Source organism: Bubalus kerabau, chromosome 3, assembly GCF_029407905.1.
Source record: "Bubalus kerabau isolate K-KA32 ecotype Philippines breed swamp buffalo chromosome 3, PCC_UOA_SB_1v2, whole genome shotgun sequence".
Classification (NCBI taxonomy): Eukaryota; Metazoa; Chordata; class Mammalia; order Artiodactyla; family Bovidae; genus Bubalus; species Bubalus kerabau.
Genome location: NC_073626.1, coordinates 178,801,051 through 178,821,187, shown reverse-complemented (window position 1 = coordinate 178,821,187; position 20,137 = coordinate 178,801,051). Strand labels below are relative to the sequence as shown.

General features: G+C 41.3%; 1 protein-coding gene and 1 long non-coding RNA gene across 10 annotated transcripts in view; one reads left to right on the top strand and one right to left on the bottom strand.

The window, feature by feature from the left end:
* The window catches only part of PHACTR4 (phosphatase and actin regulator 4), a 107,091-nt gene extending 91,723 nt beyond the window's left edge, over window positions 1-15,368 (top strand). For 8 of the 9 annotated variants that reach the window (XM_055573961.1, XM_055573956.1, XM_055573954.1 and 5 more), the window contains 5 exons: window positions 5,324-5,379; window positions 5,822-5,883; window positions 7,186-7,323; window positions 7,906-7,982; window positions 13,162-15,368. In XM_055573961.1, coding sequence (XP_055429936.1) covers window positions 5,324-5,379; window positions 5,822-5,883; window positions 7,186-7,323; window positions 7,906-7,982; window positions 13,162-13,177 — 349 coding nt within the window. In that variant the 3' untranslated portion in view covers window positions 13,178-15,368. Of the gene's footprint in view, window positions 1-1,509; window positions 1,651-5,323; window positions 5,380-5,821; window positions 5,884-7,185; window positions 7,324-7,905; window positions 7,983-13,161 lie in introns of those variants that run through there. The other variant, XM_055573959.1, reaches the window with a different exon arrangement.
* Window positions 644-20,118, bottom strand: LOC129646956 (uncharacterized). The gene is made up of 4 exons (XR_008712225.1): window positions 20,069-20,118; window positions 19,289-19,437; window positions 16,120-16,170; window positions 644-936 (listed from the first exon to the last, which is right to left on the bottom strand). It is a non-coding gene; the product is annotated as an uncharacterized LOC129646956 (long non-coding RNA).
* Window positions 20,119-20,137: the final 19 nt, after the last annotated feature.

Here is a 20,137-nt window from a genome sequence, read left to right as displayed (position 1 = left end):
CAGACAAGTGTTTGCCCACCTCAGATGTTTCTCTAGGTAGAGTAAGAAAAAGAAGGTGGAACTCTTGGCATAGTCCTTAAAAATAATTAAATAAGGATGCCTGTTCATTAAAATATATTCTTCTCTCCTACCTCAGACACCAGGCTCTGCTGTTGGCCAAGATGGCAATCTTAATGCAGACCTGTGGCTCTCTGAGTATTACCAGGAGGTCATCAAGATTAGGAATTAGTTAAAAATGGGGATTTTTTTTCTCTTTAATTTTATTGAGCTATATTTGGCATACAGCACTGTATAAGTTTAACATATAGAGCATAATGATTTGACTTACATACATCATAAAATGATTATCACAATAAGTTTAATGAAATCCATCATCTCCTATAGATACACAATAAAAGAAACAGGAAATATATTTTTTCCTTGTGATGAGAACTCTTAGGACTTACTCTCTTAATGACTTTGATATATATAACAGATATTAATTATATTAATCACATTGTATATTACCTCCATAGTATTTATTTTATAACTAAAAGTTTACACCTTTTGACCACCTTCATCCAGTTTCCTGTCTCCCACCCCCTGCCTCTGGTAACCATAAATCTGATCTCTTTTTCCATGAATTTGTTTGGTTTTTGGAGTATAGTTGACCTACAATACTATGTTAGTTCCTGGTACACAGCATAGTGGTTTAATATTTCTATACATTGCAAAATGCTCACCACAATGAATCTAGTTACCATCTGTCTCGATACAAAGATATTACATTATTATTGACTATATTCCTGACACATTGTACATTTTATCCAAAAATGGCAATCTTTGATAATAGATTCCTTTTTGCTTTATTACACAGATAGTTGCTCATTGTTGAGTGTCTTTTCCCAGGTCATAATAAGTCTTAGAAGAGCTTGTTGAACATTGGCCATGAATAGTCTGAAATTGAAATGCAGAAATATGAGAGATTAACATTTATAATAACAATTTACAATACCATAAAAAAATCTTTAAATATTGTGGATAAACCTGATGAAAGATTATGTAAGACCTGTGCATTGTAAAATATAAAATAATGGTAAAGAAAGTAAAGAAAACCTAAATATATGGAGAGAAATAACATTTTCATGGATCACAAGTCTCAGTATTATCAAGACATCAGATTTAATGCAGTTCCAATCAAAGTGCCCCTTAGTGGACTTTAACTGACAAACGGATTCTACAGTTGTCAGAAATATAAAGCAACTATGAAAAAGAACAGGACTGGAGGACTAACGCTGTCTTATTTTAAGACATATTATAAAGCTAAAGTTACCTAAACACTATGAAATTGACATAAAGGAGGATGAACAAAGAAATCAATGGAACAGAAGAGAGAGCCCAGGAAGAGACTCACTCATATAGAAGAATATGGTTTAGACAAAATTTTCTTAGATATGATCTCAAAGCATGATTCTTAAGAGAAAAACATTGATAAATTGCACTTCATCAAAATTTTTTGTTCTCTGAAAGATACTTTTTCCACATGCTTCAGGGGAACTAAGCCCGTGCGACACAACTATGGAGCCCACAAACCCTAGAGCCCATGCTCCAAACAAGAGAAGCCACAACACGAGAAGTCTGCACACCGCAACTAGAGAGTAGTCCCCATTCACCACAACTAGAGAAGCCCACGTGCAGCGACAAAGACCCAGCTCAGCCAAAAATAGTAATTAAAAAAAAAATTTAGAAACAGAAATAAAGGTGGGGGAAGCAGAAGACTTTAAAAGACACATCATGAAAAAAGATACACAGATGACAAGTAAGAATATGGAAAGATGTTCAACATCATTAATCATTTGTTGTTGTTTGGTCACTCAGTTGTGTCCGACTCTGTGACCCCATGGACTACAGCACACCAGGCTTCCCTGTCCTCTGCTATCTTCTGGACTTTGCTCAAACTCACATCCATTGAGTCAGTGATGCCATCCAACCATCCCATCCTGTGTCAGCCCCTGCTCCTCCTGCCTTCAGTCTTTCCCAGCATCAGGGTCTTTTCCAATGAGTCAGCTCTTCATATCAGGTGGCCAAAGTATTGGAGCTTTAGCTTTAGCATTACTCCTTCCAGTGAATATTCAGGAATATTCAGGAATATTGATTTCCTTTAGGATAGACTGGATTGATCTCCTTGCAGCCCAAGGGACTCTCAAGAGTCCACTCCAGGGACCTCCCTGGTGGTCCAGTCACTAAAATTCTATGCTCCCAGAGCAAGGCCTGGGTTTGATCCCTGGTCAGGGAACTAGATCCCAAATGCCACAATTAAGACCAAGTACAGCCAAATAAATGAAAATGCTGAAAAAAAAAAATGTCTTCTACAGCACCACAGTTCAAAAGCATCAGTTCTTCAGTGCTCAGCCTTCTTTATGGTCCAGCTCTCACGTCAATATATGACTACTGGAAAAACCATAGCTTTGACTAGATGGATCTTTGTCAGCAACGTAATGTCTCTGCTTTTTAATACAGTCTCTAGGTAGAATTGTACCTCCCAAAATGAATCCTAATCTCTGGTACGTATGGTACATACGTGCTCTGTTGTGTCCGACTCTTTGCAACACCATGGACTGTAGCCCACCAGGCTCCCCTGTCCCTGGGATTTTCCAAGCAAGAGTACTGGAGTGGGTTGCCATTTCATCCTCTAGAAGATCTTCCCAACCCAGAGATCAAACTGGGTTTGATTCATCAAATTGCAGATGAATTCTTTACCACTGCACCGCCTGGAAAGATGGTACCTATGAATGTGACCTTATTTGGATAGGGGGTCTGTGTAGATATAATCAATTTAAGATGAAGTCATACTGGATTTTCTTGGGCTCCAAAATCACTGTGGATGGTGACTGCAGCCATGAAATTAAAAGATGCTTGCTCTTTGGAAGGAAAGCTATGACAAACCTAGACAGCACATTAAAAAGCAGAGACATCACTTTGCTGACAACAAAGTGTCCGTATAGTCAAAGCTATGGTTTTACCAGCAATCATGTACACATATAAAAGTGCAACCATAAAGAAGGCTGAGCACTGAAGAATGGATGATTTTGAACTGTGGTGCTGGAGAATACTCTTGAGAGTCTCTTGGGCTGCAAGATCAAACCAGGTCAATCCTAAAGGAAATCAACCCTGAATATTCATTGGAAGGACTGACGCTGAAGCTGAAGCTCCAGTACGTTGGTCATCTGACGCGAAGAGCCAACTCACTGGAAAAGACCCTGATGCTGGGAAAGATTAAAGGCCCGAGAAGGGGGCAACAGAGGATGAAATGGATAGATAGCATCACCAACTCAGTGGACATGAATCTGGGCAAACTCTGGGAAGAAAGTGAAATACAGTGGAGCCTGGTATGCTGCAGTCCATGGGGTTGCAAACAGTTGGACATGACTTAGCGAGTGAAAAATAACGACATACTAGATTAGTTAGGGTAGGCTCTAGTCCAGTGACTGGTGTCCTCATAAGGGGAGGGAAATTGGGACGCAGAGACTCAGACACACATAGGGCGAATGCTGGGTGACTAAGGCAGAAACTAGGCTGACGCATCTAAAAGCCGAAGAACACAGAAGCCAGGAGAGAGGCAGGAACAAGTTCTCCCTCAGAACCTTCGGAAGGAACCAGCCTTACCAACGCCTGGATTCTGGACTCTGGCCTCCAGAACTGTGGGAGAATAAATATTTCCCTGGTGGCTCAGACGGTTAAATGTCTGTCTACAATATGGGAGGCCCGGGTTTGATCCCTGGGTCAGGAAGTTCCCTAGAGAAGGAAATGGCAATCCACTCCAGTACTATTTCCTGGCAAATCCCATGGACAGAGGAGCCTGGTAGGCTACAGTCCATGGGGTCGCAAAGAGTCAGACACGACTGAGCGATCTTCTTCATAAGCCATCCACTTTGTGGTAACTTGTTACAGCAGCCCTGGAAATCATTCCAAGGATGATGGATGTGTTCCTTCCCTTGATTGTAGTGATGATTTTATGGGTACATACATATGTCAGAATATCAAATCATGCAATTTATTGTATGTCATTTATACCTTAGTAAAGCTGTGGTGTTGTGTTTTTTAATGAATGTTGAAAAAAGATGGTCTTGTTCAGAGAGACAAGAAAAACTTTGAAATACATATAATTGTAAATTTTATATAAAATGGTCCTGGGAGTTTTCCATGCAACTAAAGAGTTACTAGCACATAATTAGATACTGTTGAGAATTATACATTAAGAGTAAGAATTGAAGAACTTTCTGATTCTAGAAGTGACAAGGTTTCATTGGTGAGTAACATCTCAGATCTAGGAATGAAATAAGAAACTTCATCAATATTTCTGAGAGGACCAAAATTGAAATCATAGGTTTTACAGAATATAACTCCAAAAGAGACAAGTTTAAATTCCAGTGGTTCCTAAACCACTGGTTTAAAAATCAAAAGAAAGACTTCCCTGGTGGACCAGTTGATCAGAATCTTCCTGCCAGTGCAGGGTACAGGGAATTAAGGTCTCACATGCCTCAGGGCAGCTAAGCCCATGGGCCACACCTACTGAGCCTTTGCTTCCTAGAGCCCATACTCCCCAACAAGAGAAACCGCCACAGTGAGAAGCCCCTGCCACCACAGCAGAGAAAGCCTGCCTGCAGCAATGAAGGCCCAGCACAGGCAAAAACAAATAATAAAAAGTAGTGCTTCAAAATAAAAATTTAAAAGAGAGGGGCTTCCCTGGTGATCCAATGGTTAAGACTCCATGCTTCCAATGCAAGGGATACAGGTTCGAGCCCTGGTTGGGGACCTAAAATCCCACATGCTACAAGGCATGGCCAAAAAGTAAAAGTTTAAATAAATAAGTAAAATGAGGGGAATCAGAGTCATATGGGAAGCATTACAAATATTTATATATGTGTATGTACACACATACTCATATAAAATCTCAGTCCTCAAAATCAGAATCTTTATTAATATCTTTTAGGATCTGTGTTAACCCATATGCTGAAGGAGCAGATCTGTTTGGGAGTCACAGAAGCAGTCCAAATGTTCATTTTACACTTGAGTACACTCAGAGTCTAATAACTAAGCTTTTCTGTGGTGACAGAACTTGTTGGCATCAAAGCTAGTCTCCTGTTTGCTGGTACAGTCCCTTTTTACATTGTAATATATGTATTAATACTTTCAGTGTGAAAAATGTTTCATAAACAAAAACTGAAAATTTTTTGATTTCTTTCTAGTGTAGGGGCTAACATAAACTAAGACCAAAACAGATCTGTATAATCAGGATTGGGTGATTTAACATAGACAAAACTCTTATTTATCTCCTTCTTAGACGACTGAGTCAGAGACCAACACCAGAAGAACTAGAACAACGGAACATACTACAACGTGAGTCCAGATATGGAAATGAAGTTGTGTAGATTTTCTTTGTGTATTTCTGACGTTAATATATATAACAGAAAAGCATTTTTCAACAAGGGCCGAGCAGAGAGTATTCCAGCCAAAGAAGGAGTATTCTTAATTTTTCCCCCTGAAGGAACATAGTTCCCCAGGCTTCCTTTATAGAAAATCATTATGATATTGTTTTGTGTACTGGAATGCTCCAGAAAACTGTATTTTAATAGTCTCATAGTATCCTGCACCTACCTTGGGCATTTGGCCGACCCAATGTTTGACTACACCAGTTGACAAGAAAATTGTCTTGAGCCCAAAGTTAGTATTTATTCTGACTCGGAGCCTGTAAGAATTATCTGTGTGTAATCACTAAAAAGTTTGATATGCTGATTGCTATTCTGAAGTAATATTCTTTGTTTCTTACTATCAACTGTAGCTAAAAATGAAGCTGATCGTCAGGCAGAAAAACGAGAAATTAAACGTCGGCTCACAAGAAAGGTATGCTCCCCAAGTGTTCAGTCTCAGTCTGTGTCTGGTGTGTGAATGGCCTGTTTGACTGGAAAGAAATTAATTTGACTTGAATTGCCATAGATTTCTGTGAAAACAGAACACATGATGAAAATACAGAAAACAGTACAGCATTACAAGAACTTTTTTTTTTTTTTTCATTTTAACTATTTAAAGAAAGCCTGGCACAGGAACGTGTTCAGTAAATATTTGCACACGTTTTGACTTTTTATTTAGCAGACTTGGAATTTTGGTATCAACTAAAACCTGCGGGAGTATGGAGACAGTAACAGAAAGAGTGTGTAGTGCTTGTTTTTTCAAGGCAAACCTCATATTCTAATGAGAGAAACAACTGAATTGACCCTTAGTTACACCTGAAAAGTGTGAAAAACCAAGTAAGATTTTCTCATTGGTCCCAAATCAGTTAGGGTAGAATCATTTCTGTTGCAGGCTTGTTTAGCCCTTGAACTCTGGGAGTAAGCCATTTTTTCCTTTGCCTCCCTCATTATTAGTTGGTAATTACCTCCTGTAGATTCTTAGAATTGGACTGCATTCTGTAGATATTTTTTAAAATGTACAGGAATCCCCAGGAAAACGAGGAAACTAGATATCTCCTCCTGATTTTTCCTACTTCTCCCCTTCCCCAGGACCAGATGAATTATCCTTGATAGATTGCGGGTGGCTAAAGGCCATCACAGGATTTAAAGGCTTCAGATTGAGCAGGTTAACTGATTGTTCACCCTTAAATCTTAATTTGTTACAGAATCTGGTGTCTTGGGCATTACTCACGTTGACAGGAAATTCACCCTTAATGTCACTCATTAATAGATACTGCTTTTATATTCAGTGGATTCACCTTCTAGTGTCTTAGATGTGAATTTGTAGCCTGGACCCTTTTGCTGCCCAGCATGTGGTCCACGGACCAGCAGCACTGGCATCACCTGGGATTTGTAAGAGCTACAGAATCTCAGGCCCCACCCCAAATCTGCTTAGTCAGAATCTACACTTTAACCACATCCCCAAATGGTTTGTGTGCCTGTTAAAGTTTGAGAAGCACTGGTTATACTGGTTTAATAGCAATTCTTCGTTCTCAATCTTGGCTGTGCATCATGGAGTTAAACAAATTCCTGATACTCAGAATCTGAGGATGGACCCAGAGATCAGTCATGTTTAAAAGTCCCAAGGTGATTCTGTTGTGCAGTGAAAGTTGAAGCTCTGGATTAAAGGCAGTTTGAATGCATGATTGATGCCTGACTCCTGGCATAGTGAACTGAGGGCCTCCATTTCTTTCAGCTCAGTCAAAGGCCAACTGTGGCTGAACTACTTGCGAGGAAGATTCTGAGGTTTAATGAATACGTGGAAGTAACAGATGCTCACGATTATGACCGGCGAGCTGACAAACCTTGGACCAAACTGACCCCTGCTGACAAGGTATCCGTCATTTGTCTGTCTCTATTTGAAGGATACAAGACATCGACTAGAACGGGGAACCATAAACAAAATTTCTACTTCTTGTATAATGTGAAATATCTAATTATGATACAAAATACCAAGAAGTACAAACTAAAACATGGACTTCTTCACCAAAACTTACAGAAGAGAAAATCCCTGCTGTATTGCAGGGTACAAAAAGCTGCAAGGAAATAAAGCATATTTTTTAATGGGAGTTATGTTTCATTGGAGGGAGTTTGGGTGGTATATTTTAGTAATAACCCATATTTCACTTTTATAACAGGGAAAGCATTTTTACATGCTTGGGAAACTGTAAAAGCTACAGTCTCTCTTTTGAGCTCTTCAAGGGTTTTGATTTAACTGGAGATTTCAGGTTTATTATGAGACAGAGGTTGTCAGGAAGGCAATGTGCAACACACAGAACTCTGTGTTCACCTGACTCCCTCCCTCCCTCTGGGTTGCCTGGTCAGAGTTAAGCACAGTAGAGATCAGATGACAAAGCACGCTGTTGCTGTTGTAGCAGACAGAAGATGCTGAAACATTTTTGTTTCTACTCTACAGGCTGCCATAAGGAAAGAATTAAATGAGTTTAAAAGCTCAGAGATGGAAGTTCATGAGGAGAGTAAACATTTTACACGGTAAGACCTAAATACTGGAAGCTAAGTAGAACTCCACCAAAAAGCAAACGAGGCAGAGTTGTTCATCTTGAAAGGATTCTAAAGACATAGTTAAAAGAACAACACTTGGTGTTAATTGCACAAAGACTATATTAAGAGAAAGAGACGAGAACTAAGAGGCATAGTTCATGCCTTACGGAGTATGGCATTTTATGTATTTTATATCTTACTTATTACTTGTAGTAAACATACCAGGTGTGTTCATATCCCCTTTTATTAATGAGTAAATAAGACTCAAAAGGGTTAAGTAAGGTGCTTGACTTGCACAAGCAGGATGTGGGAAAAGCAATGAATGACTAAAAGCAGTTGGGTGCTCTCTTTTCTGCTCCTCACTGTCCCAGGTTATGGATACGGAATGGTTGCTAAGCTGGGAAGGAACCTGCCCCCTCTGATTTCAGTCCTTTCTAGCACAGTTGATCTTACCAGTTTAGTGTATAAACATCATGAAAAAAGCCACAAAGCAGCCAGGAAGCATTCTGATTTGGAATTACTGTTGTGATTAAGGCCCCAGCCCATACCTAAAGACTCAGGTAGCCACAAATGGAATCTGTAGAAGTATCTAGGTGACTCTCAAAACACTTATAAGAAGAGGCTAAATGAAAGAAGGTGTGATGACAATTACAGTTTGCTGTAAAAAGAAGGAACAAGCAAAGTTGGAAGACAAAATATTAAACATTTTTCAATCAAAGTACAGAACAAATGGTTATTTTAACTACATAATTTTTTTGTACTGAACTATGACAGAATTAGAGAAGGCAGCTTCTTTGAACAACAGTTGTGCCATTCAGGGCACTGTAATATGACCTCAATAACAAGCCGTACTTGTCAGTAAGGAGATTATAGTCTAAGCTGGGAAAAGATGTGTGTACCACTCTGTACAGTCAATATGATAAATGCCTTAGCCATTCTGAGGGCTGAATCTGTCGGGTTTCATGTCCCACCTCCACCATTTCCTGCCTGTGTCAGTATTCAGTTCAGTTCAGTTCAGTCGCTCAGTTGTGTCAGACTCTGCAACCCTGTAAACCTCAGCATGCCAGGCCTCCCTGTCCATCACCAACTCCCGGAGTTCACCCAAACCCATGTCCATTCAGTTGGTGATGCCATCCAACCATCTCAACCTCTGTCATCCCCCTCTCCTCCTGCCCTCAATCTTTCCCAGCATCAGGGTCTTTTCAAATAAGTCAACTCTTTGCATCAAGTGGCCAAAGTATTGGAGTTTCAGCTTCATATCAGTCCTACCAATGAACACCCAGGACTGATCTTTAGATGGACTGGTTGGATCTCCTTGCAGTCCAAGGGACTCTCAAGAGTCTTCTCCAACACCACAGTTCAAAAGCATCAATTCTTCAGCGCTCAGCTTTCTTTATAGTCCAACTCTCACATGCATACATGACCACTGGAAAAACCATAGCCTTGACTAGACGGACCTTTGTTGGCAAAGTAATGTCTCTGCTTTTCAATATGCTGTCTAGGTTGGTCATAACTTTCCTTCCAAGGAGTAAGCGTCTTTTAATTTCATGGCTGCAGTCACCATCCTCAGTGATTTTGCAGCCCAAAAAAATAAAGTCAGCCGCTGTTTCCACCATTTCCCCATCTATTTGCCATTAAGTGATGGGACCAGATGCCATGATCTTCATTTTCTGAATGTTGAGCTTTAAGCCAGCTTTTTCACTCTCCACTTTCACTTTCATCAAGAGGCTCTTTAGTTCTTCATTTTCTGCCAAAAGGGTGGTGTCATCTGCATATCTGAGGTTATTGATATTTCTCCCAGCAATCTTGATTCCAGCTTGTGCTTCTTCCAGCCCAGCATTTCTCATGATGTACTCTGCATATGAGTTAAATAAGCAGGGTGACAATATACAACCTTGACGTACTCCTTTTCCTATTTGGAACCAGTCTGTTGTTCCATGTCCAGTTCTAACTGTTGCTTCCTGACCTTCATACAGCTTTCTCAAGAGGCAGGTCAGGTGGTCTGGTATTCCCATCTCTTTCAGAATTTTCCACAGTTTATTGTGATCCACACAGTCAAAGGCTTTGGCATAGTCAATAAAGCAGAAGTAGATGTTTTTCTGGCTCTCTTTTGCTTTTTCAGTGATCAAGCGGATGTTGGCAATTTGATCTCTGGTCCTCTGCCTTTTCTAAAACCAGCTTGAACATCTGGAAGTTCACAGTTCACGTATTGCTGAAGCCTGGCTTGGGGAATTTTGAGCATTACTTTACTAGTGTGTGAGATGAGTGCAATTGTACGGTAGTTTGAGCATTCTTTGGCATTGGAATGAAAACTGACCTTTTCCAGTCCTGTGGCCACTGCTGAGTTTTCCAAATTTGCTGGCATATTGAGTGTAGCACTTTCACAGCATCATATTTCAGGATTTTAAATAGCTCACTGGAATTCCATCACCTCCACTAGCTTTGTTCATAGTGACACTTCCTAAGGCCCACTTGACTTCACATTCCAGGATGTCTGGCTCTAGGTGAATGATCACACCATTGTGATTATCTGGGTTGTGAAGATCTTTTTTGTACTGTTCTTCTGTGTATTCTTGCCACCTCTTCTTAATATCTTCTGCTTCTGTTAGATCCATACCATTTCTGTCCTTTATTGAGCCCATCTTTGCATGAAATATTCCCTTGGTATCTCTGATTTTCTTGAAGAGATCTCTAGTCTTTCCCATTCTATTGTTCTCCTCTCTTTCTTTGCATTGATCGTTGAGGAAGGCTTTCTTACCTCTCCTTGCTATTCTTTGGAACTCTGCATTCAAATGGGTATATCTTTCCTTTTCTCCTTTACTTTTTGCTTCCCTTCTTTTCACAGCTATTTGTAAGGCCTCCCCAGACAGCCATTTTGCTTTTTTGCATTTCTTTTTCTTGGGGATGGTCTTGATCCCTGTCTCCTGTACAGTGTCACGAACCTCAGTCCATAGTTCATCAGGCACTCTATCTATCAGATCTAGTCCCTTAAATCTATTTCTCACTTCCACTGTATAATCATAAGGGATTTGGTTTAGGTCATACCTGAATGATCTAGTGGTTTTTCTACTTTCTTCAATTTAAGCCTGAATTTGGCAATAAGGAGTTCATGATCTGAGCCACAGTCAGCTCCTGGTCTTGTTTTTGTTGACTGTATAGAGCTTCTCCATCTTTGGCTGCGAAGAATATAATCAATCTGATTTTGGTGTTGACCATCTGGTGATGTCCATGTGTAGAGTCTTCTCTTGTGTTGTTGGAAGAGGGTGTTTGCTATGACCAGTACGTTCTCTGGGCAGAACTCTATTAGCCTTTGCCCTGCTTCATTCTGTACTCCAAGGCCAAATTTGCCTGTTACTCCAGGTGTTTCTTGACTTCCTACTTTTGCATTTCAGTTCCCTATAGTGAAAAGGACATCTTTTTTAGGTGTTAGTTCTAGAAGGTCTTGTCAGTATTAGCTATTTTTAGTAGTAATAAAGTACCATAGTGAGCAACAGTACAAGAAAGTCATAAAGAAAGTGACATTTAGGCTACATCTTACATTATGTAAAAGAATTTATTTGCACAAGAAGGAAGGAAGGGGACTTCCTTGGTGGTCCAGTTGTTAAGGATCCACCTGCCAATGTAGGGGATACAGGTTCGATCCCCGGTCTGGGAAGATTCTATGTGCCGCCAGGGCAACCAAGCCTGGTGCCACAGCCACCAAGCCCAAGCTCTTAGAGCCTGTGTTCTGCAATAATAGAAGGCACTGCAGTGAGAAGCCCCCCGCTCACCACAACTAGAGAAAGCCCATGCACAGCAATGAAGTCATAGCCCCACCATAAATGTTTTATTAAAAAGAAGGAAGGAAGGAAGATGGTAAGCAAACCTGCCAGCTATAGTGGGACTTTGAGAGGCAGGAAAATGTGTGCTCTTTGTAACAGAACATGGAGCTGGAAGCAGAGGACAGATGGGGGCAGCATGGTAAAGGTGAGACTAGCAAGATGGGTTACGGTCAGGTTCTGGAGAGCTTTGGCTCTTAGGTGAGGATGTTGGAACCTCTGGGGTTCATGTATTTGTGAACAAACCCTGGTGGAAGTTTGGAAGGGCATCTGGAAGAATGAAGAGACCAGCAGCAAGGAGACCAGTTAGGAAGCAGCTGAAATAGACTGAGCATGCTGCTAGTGCAAACCAGGGAAGATAAATTTGAAAGACATTTCACACATAGAATCAACCAGAGTTGGCACTCTGTTGATTCCAGGGACAAATTAAAGGAAGTAATTGAAATGACTCTTTGATTTCTAACATGATTTTTGAGGACTGGTTAGTCTATAAGGAATTCAGTGAACAGTTTAGGACATTTATTCAGTAAATATTTATTCAGCACCCATTACATGATGGATACAGTGCTAGGTGCTTGGGATATAGCAGAGAATAAGGTAAAGTCCCTGTCCTTAAGGAGCTTTTGTTTTAAAGAAGAAAACAGACAGTGAACAAACTAGAAAGTCAATTATATATGTTGAGCCTATGACACATTGAAGAGAGCTGCCTAGAAAACAGTTGGCTATTCAGCCTAGAGTCCAGGGAGGAAAAGAAGATATAAAGATACAAATTTATGAGAAAAGATAGTGGTTCTTAAGGAGAAAAGTGCTTTATATTTAAATGATGGACAGAAGAAAATGAATCTGGAAAGCAGATTGAGGAAAAGCAATTGAAAAAGAAGGAAAACTAGGGAAAACATAGTGTTACAGAAATCAAAAGATGTTCCAAGAAGAAAAGAAGATGCTCAGGAGTGTCAGATGCTACAGAAATGTCAGGTAGGGTTAGAGTGCAGGAGAGGCAGTTTTTTTTTTTTTTTTTTCAATTAGAACACAGCATTTCTTTATTTTTAAGATAATACAGTTGACCTGTGAACAATGCAGAAGTTGGGGTGCCCACAACCCTCTAAGCAGTTGAGTTGAAAATCCACATATGATTTATAGCTGCCCTCCCTATATGTGGCTCCTCTGTATCCATGGTTCCATTTCCTATACATCCTATTCGATCATATAGTTCTGTGGTATTTACTACTGAAAAAAATGTACATAAAATTGGACTTGTGCAGTTGTTGGACCCTGTTGTTCAAGAGTCAACTGTCATAGCAAAGTAGTCTGCAATATCTGGTAACCTGGCTCTTTCTGATCATTTCTTTTAGCTACCACCGTCCGTGATGCTGAAGTTTGAGAGAGGATCTAACAACCCCCCAACACAGGGCTGCTTCAGTGTGCAGAGGCACGGAGGGAGCTTCAGCACTTCCCAGCACAGCCAGAATTGAGTCCTCTGGGCTACAGTTCTGGGGTGAACAGCACTTCGATGAATGTAGCATTTCACTGGAATGGATTCTCATGTGATGCCTTGGGCAAAACTGAACACTTTGTCAGTGCTTTTGAACCTTGTAATGATGCAGCATACCTGAGGGGTCTTCCCTCACCAGCCTCAATGTTCTGGGTCATTTGCAGGTTCCAGGTTTTATTGGCTGAACCTCACCCACGATGACTGCCTGTGCTAAGGCACAGTTTGCACCATTGGCCTTACCAGCCCTGTCCTGTTGTGAGACCCACCTGTATAGATGCTAAATTCTAGCCATCACATCCAGTTGGTGATGGGGGAAACCTGCTGGAGGCCCCCAGCCTTCTAGGAAATGGGGCCCCCATCTCCAGGGAGAAGCCTTCATTTCACACTGGCATGTCAGCTAAAAGCCCTGCACTGTACTTTTTGTAATACAGCAATACAGTCCTCTTCAGGCAACCCAGCCCGGGAGAAGCTCAGGATCTGACATGTTCTTCTTTTGGCACAAATCATTCTGATTTGTATTTTTTTAAAAAATCGTGACGAAATGATGGGGACTTAACAGTTTTCCTATCTGTTAAACAGTCTTGAGCTGCAACTAGATTCCAAGTTGGGAAAATGAGACAGCATGTATGTTTTCTTTATATAAAAATTAAACCAAAAAGGGCCTTTACATTAAGGCCAACTTGGCAGAAAACTGACTCATGGCTCAAGTTGTTTAGACTGTTGTATTTTTGTTGTACCAGATGATAACTCTAAATCATTCTAACCAACAGATGCATTCTCTCCCCTACAGCAGGAGCACTGCGGGAGCACTCGTGTGCTGTCAGCCCCCATAGTTCCAGCCAGAATCACAGCAAGGTCCTGGGGGTGTGGGGACTAGACAGAAAAAGGTCCTTGGAGAAGCAAGTGGGAGGGGCACGATCATGACTCACCGCTCCTCTCTGTTCCTCAGTACTGGTCGCCCTCTCCTGCCGCGCTTCCCCTTAACTCCCAACACTGACCCTCCTGCTCACCCTGTCTGGCAGCTGCCACCTCATTCAGACCTCCTCTTCCAAGCTGCAGCCAGCGCAGTTGGTGCCTGGGCATTGGCTCAGCCCCCACACCCTTTTATATGTGTAATATATATTAATATGATTTCCTGAAACACACGATTCAGTTGCTTTCTTTGAATTTTTGTTGAAAACCATATGCCTTACTATGTCCCTCTAATTCCTACCCATTCTAAGTGGAAGGGAAAAAAAGTTCCTATTAAACTTTATGAATGTGGCTTTTTCCCCTGAATGTTCAGAAAATCGTGGCTGTTTCATAGATTTCTTCTGACTGCTTCTGCCAGTCCTTGTCCTGTCTGTGCTCTTTCAGTCGATTTTTCTCTGTTCCTCCTTTTGCGTCCATGTAAGGTTTGCTGAAGAATCAGAATATCAGGTCAAAACAAAGCTAAAGTGACCTTAAAAGGTAGCATCTTCTCTCTGTACGGGGAGCAGGGAGGTGTTTGGGTTTCTCGGTCGCTGTCAAGTGCGTTATGGCCGTGGAGACACACTGTGCTTACATCTCCTGCAGCTCCTCGACGTTTGGGATGACTGAGGGAAGATAAAGAGGCGATTCTGCAAAGTTGCTAGAGGTGTGTCTATCAGGTGACCACACACGAAGCGTTAACTTCTAACCTTTCTATCTTGTTGGTTTGGAGACTACTTGGCTTTTGCCAGCATCCTCTGTGGCTTCAGATGACATTTTTCACACCCCATTCGCTCCCTTCCTTTCCCTTAATGTGCCAAGCTTGAAAAAGGATTTGATTTCCTGAGCTACTTGTTTGCTTCCTGTGTGCCACCAAGGAATCTAATTCATCTTTCATCTCACTCATGTTCTTTTGAAACAAGTTACTTTGGGAGTCAAGTCCTTTCAGGTGTTTATATAAATATATATATATATATAAAGTGGATTTTGTGTTCTCCTTCCATGTAAGTAACAATTCACAATCATAATGTAAAGAAGAAATAGAAGTCTGTTGTATTGTACTTCAAGATGCTTCCCTGATGTACAGAATCTCCTTGTAAAATAAATAATTGCATTGTATATCAGTCTTCCTATCAATATTAATTATTAATGTATTTTAGAATTAAAAAGGACAAATTATATTATTTTGGTATGTAGTATTTCTTTTTTATGTTCTACCTCATTCCAGAAGTTTTAAGGTAGGTTAAAAATGATTCCTCAGAGACTTCCCTGGCAGTCTAATGGTATAGACTTCCATGCTCCCATTGCAGGGGCACAGGTTTGATCCTGCTCAAGGAACTAAGATCCTGCACGCTGCACAGCACAGCTGAAAAGGGGGGGGGGGGAGCTCCCTAAAATATTGCTAGACATCCTAAATGAGAAGTAAATGAGGGAGAAAAGTTAAAGTAAGAACATTAAACGCAGCCAGAGATGAAGGTCAGTAATGCTTGTGTCTGTCTGTATAAACTGTAGAAAATGAATAAGCTTCAGAGTTGAAAGCCAACTGTGAACCCCACACTGTGTACCTCTAGGTTTTATTAATCCCACCTAGTCTGGGAGGTAAGTAAAAAATACACTCATTTAACCAGTGAAGAACTTCAGAGGTGAAGTTACCTCCCCAAAGTCAAAGCAAATTATATAATCATCCTTTATATCTTCAAGGAAAACCAAGTGCATCCTAACTAATTGTCCCTAAAGGGACTTACTGTGTATGGACCAGATATAATTAGGCCTTAGGCTGACATCACAAAAATAGGACAGTTTGTAGCTCATGTATTCCACTCTGGCAAGCAGCCCAGTTTCAATCCAGGTGGCCCCACCAATGACTCACTTTGTACTTTTCACTTCAGAGGCTGGTCTTGTTTAGCATACCACCCTTTACCTAGGGTTAAGAGAAACCATGAGTCAGAACTGCTTGAGTCATTGGGCTCCACCTGCTCCCATATCTTCCTTCTACTGGCCCTCCAAAGAGACCTCAAACTGCCATTACCTTCTTGAGGTCATGTGTTGTCTCTAGAAGTGTTTGTGCAGCAGTTCACAACTCAATAAAAAATGAGGTTAACAACAACAACAAAAACATGCACCTCATGTGTGGACCTTACTCACTACCTCTACCGCCTACTTTATCAATTATCAGAATGAGAGATCATAATATGTTCAGTATCCCAAATGTGAAACTTTGGTATTACTATGTTCGGCATTCCAAATCTGAAACTTTGGTATTACTATATTTGCAAGTTCCTCTCTTACCTTGCAGAATTCTCTACCCCAGAAATGTCTCAGTTCCTTTATCTCCTCTTGCCTTATTTACCACTCAAGTTGGAAGCCAGCATAATTTAACGGGACTTTATAACTTCCAATCCATCCTCCAATATTGCCACTAGAGTTACCGTTCTAAAAGGCAAAGACAGTCATAGCAATCCTTTTATTTCAAAACTTATTAGCCCCTAGGACTTCCCTGGTGGTCCAGTGGTTAAGATTCAGCCTGCCAGTGCAAGGGACATGGGTTCAATCCCTGGTCCAGGAAGATTCTGTCTACCTGGGAACAACTAAGCCCATGCGCCACAACTACTGAAGCCTGAGCACCTAGAACCTGTGCAGCACAACTAGAGAGTAGCCCCTGCTCACCCAAGTAGAGAAAGCCTGAGCCCAACAATGAAGACCCAGCATAGTCAAAAATTTTTTGTAAATTAAAAAAAAACAAAACAACCTTAGCCCCTTAGATACCTGCAGGATAAAATTTAAACTTTGCTTGGACTACAAGATATTTTGTATTCAGCTCTTGACTACTCATGCTCATGAGAAGTCCAGGCAGTTCTTTTGATGTTCCTAATCAAGCTGACCCCTTACCCTTCCTGGGAGACCACAGACCCGCCAGTTCCTCAGCCAAGAATGCTGTCATCATTTGCACTTCATCCTTCTACTATTCTTCTACAACCTTCTGCTAGTCTTCTACTAAGAATCTGCCTGCAATGCAGGAGACCCTAGTTCAATTCCTGGGAAGGGAAGATCTGCTGGAAATGAGATAGGCTACCCACTCCAGTATACTTGGGCTTCCCTTGTGGCTCAGCCAGTAAGTGAAGTGACGTGAAAATCACTTAGTCGTGTCTGACTCTTTGCAACCCCATGGCCTATACCATCCATGGAATTCTCCAGGCCAGAATACTGGAGTGGATAGCCTTTCCCTTCTTCAGGGGATCTTCCCAACCCAGGATCAGATCCAGGTCTCTCGCACTGCAAGCAGATTCTTGAGCAGCTGACCCACAAGGGAAGCCCTCAGCTGGTAAAGAATGGCTCAGATGGTAAAGAATAGGCCTGCAATGCAGGAGACCTGGGCTCAGTCCCTGGGTCGGGAAGATTCCCCAGAGAAGCGAATGCCAACCCACTCTAGTATTCTTGCCTGGAGAGTTCCATGGACAGAGGAGCCTGGCGGGCTACAGTCCATGGGGTCTCAAAGAGTTGAACATGACTGAGCGACTTAACACTTTCTTCTACTATTCCTTCAAGTTTTAGCTCAAATTTTAACTCCCCAGGAAACCCTCTCAGCCTTTAGCCAATTTTTCAATTGCTCTATCCTCAGAATACCGTATTTATGCCATACATCACTTATCAAGTAGTAGGATAATTTGCTGTCATGTCTGTTTCCTCCACTCTTGAGTTCTCAAGGACAGAAAAAGTGGTTCATCTCAATTTCCAGTGTCTAGCACAATGTCTAGAAAATTGTCATATTCACTATGGAAATATTTAACGATTGATTGAAAGGCAACTGAATACCCAGAAAAGTAGAATTATTTATCTTTCTTCCTCTAAACTACTAGTTCTCAAACCTTTTTGTTTCGTGACCCCTTCATAATTTACAACATTACTCAAAACCCCAAAGAACTGTTGTATCTGTAGGTGATATCTATTGATACTTACTGTACTAAAAACTGAGAAAATTTAAAAATATTAATGATACATTTCAAAATAATAATCCATTATATTAATTGATAATATATTTGTATTAAAAATAACTATTTTTAAAAATAGAGAAGAGTGGCACTGTTTTACAAAGTAATGCTCAAAATTCTCCAAGCTAAGCTTCAACAGTATGTGAACTTCCAGATGTTCAAGCTAGATTTAGAAAAGACAGACAAACCAGAAATCAAGTAGCCAACATCTACTGGATTATAGAAAAAGCTGGAGAATTCCAGGGAAAAAAAAAAAACAAACATCCGCTTCGCTGACTACACTAAACCTTGTGTTGTGGATCACAACAAACTGTGGAAAATTCTTCAAGAGTGGAGTTCCCTGGTGGATCAGCTGGTAAAGAATTCGCCTGCAATGTGGGAGACCTGGGATTGATCCCTGGGTTGGGAAGATCCCCTGGAAAGGAAAAGGCTACCCACTCCAGTATTCTGGCCTGGAGAATTCCATGAACTCTATAGCCCATGGGATCACAAAGAGTCGGACATGGCTGAGTGATTTTCACTCACTTAACCTGCCTCCTGAGAAATCTGTATGCAGGTCAAGAAGCAACAGTTAGAACCAGACAGGGAACAACACACTGGTTCCAAATTGAGAAAGGAGTACGTCAAGGATGCATATTGTCACCCTGCTTCTTTAACTTAAATGCAGAGTACATCATAAGAAATGCCAGGCTGGATGAAGCACAAGCTGGAACCAAGATTGCCAGGAGAAATATCAATAACCTCATATATGCATATGACACCACCCTTATAGCAGAAAGCAGAGGAACTAGAGCCTCATGATGAAAGTGAAAGAGGAGAGTGAAAAAAGTTGGCTTAAAACTCGACATTCAAAAAACGAAGATCATGGCATCCAGTCCCATCACTTCATGGCAAACAGATGGAAACAGTGGAAACAGTGACAGATTTTATTTTCTTGGGCTCCAAAATCAATGCGGATGGTGACTGCAGCCATGAAATTAAAAGATGCTTGCTCCTTGTAAGAAAAGCTATGACAAACATAGACGGCATATTAAAAAGCAGAGACATTACCTTGTGGACAAAGGCCCCTCCAGGCAAAGCTATGGTTTTTCCAGTAATCATGTATAGATGTGAGAGTTGGACCATAAAGAAAGCTGACCGCTGAAGAATTGATGCTTTTGGACTGTAGTGTTCCAGAAGACTCTAGCGAGTCCCTTGGACTGCAAGGAGATCAAATCTGTCAATCCTAAAGGAAATCAACCCTGAATATCCATTGGAAGGACTGATGCTGAAGATGAAGTTCCAATACTTTGGCCACCTGATGTGAAGAACTGACTTATTGGGAAAAGACCCTGATGCTGGGAAAGACTGAAGGCAGGAGGAGAAGGGGATGATAGAGGATGAGCTGGTTGGATGGCATCATCGATGCGATGGACATAAATTTGAGTAAGCTCCGAGAGTTTGTGATGGACAGGGTGTCCTGCAGTCCATGGGGTCGCAGAGTCGTACACGACTGAGCGACTGACCTACTACTGCTAACTATACGCCTGCTGCTGCTAAGTCGCTTCAGTCATGTCCGACTCTGTGCGACCCCAGAGACGACAGCCCACCAGGCTCCCCCGTCCCTGGGATTCTCCAGGCAAGAACACTGGAATGGGTTGCCATTTCTTTCTCCAATGCATGAAAGTGAAAAGTGAAAGTGAAGTCGCTCAGTCGTGTACGACTCGTAGCGACCCCATGGACTGCAGCCTACCAGGCTCCTCCGCCCATGGGATTTTCCAGGCAAGAGTACTGGAGTGGGGTGCCATTGCCTTCTCCAAACTATACGCCTAAACACTTAAAAACACGCACTGGTTGTAACCTGCACGCTCCTTCAAGGTACTGCGGGAAGACTCTAGTATCGCGAGATGCCGCTGAGAA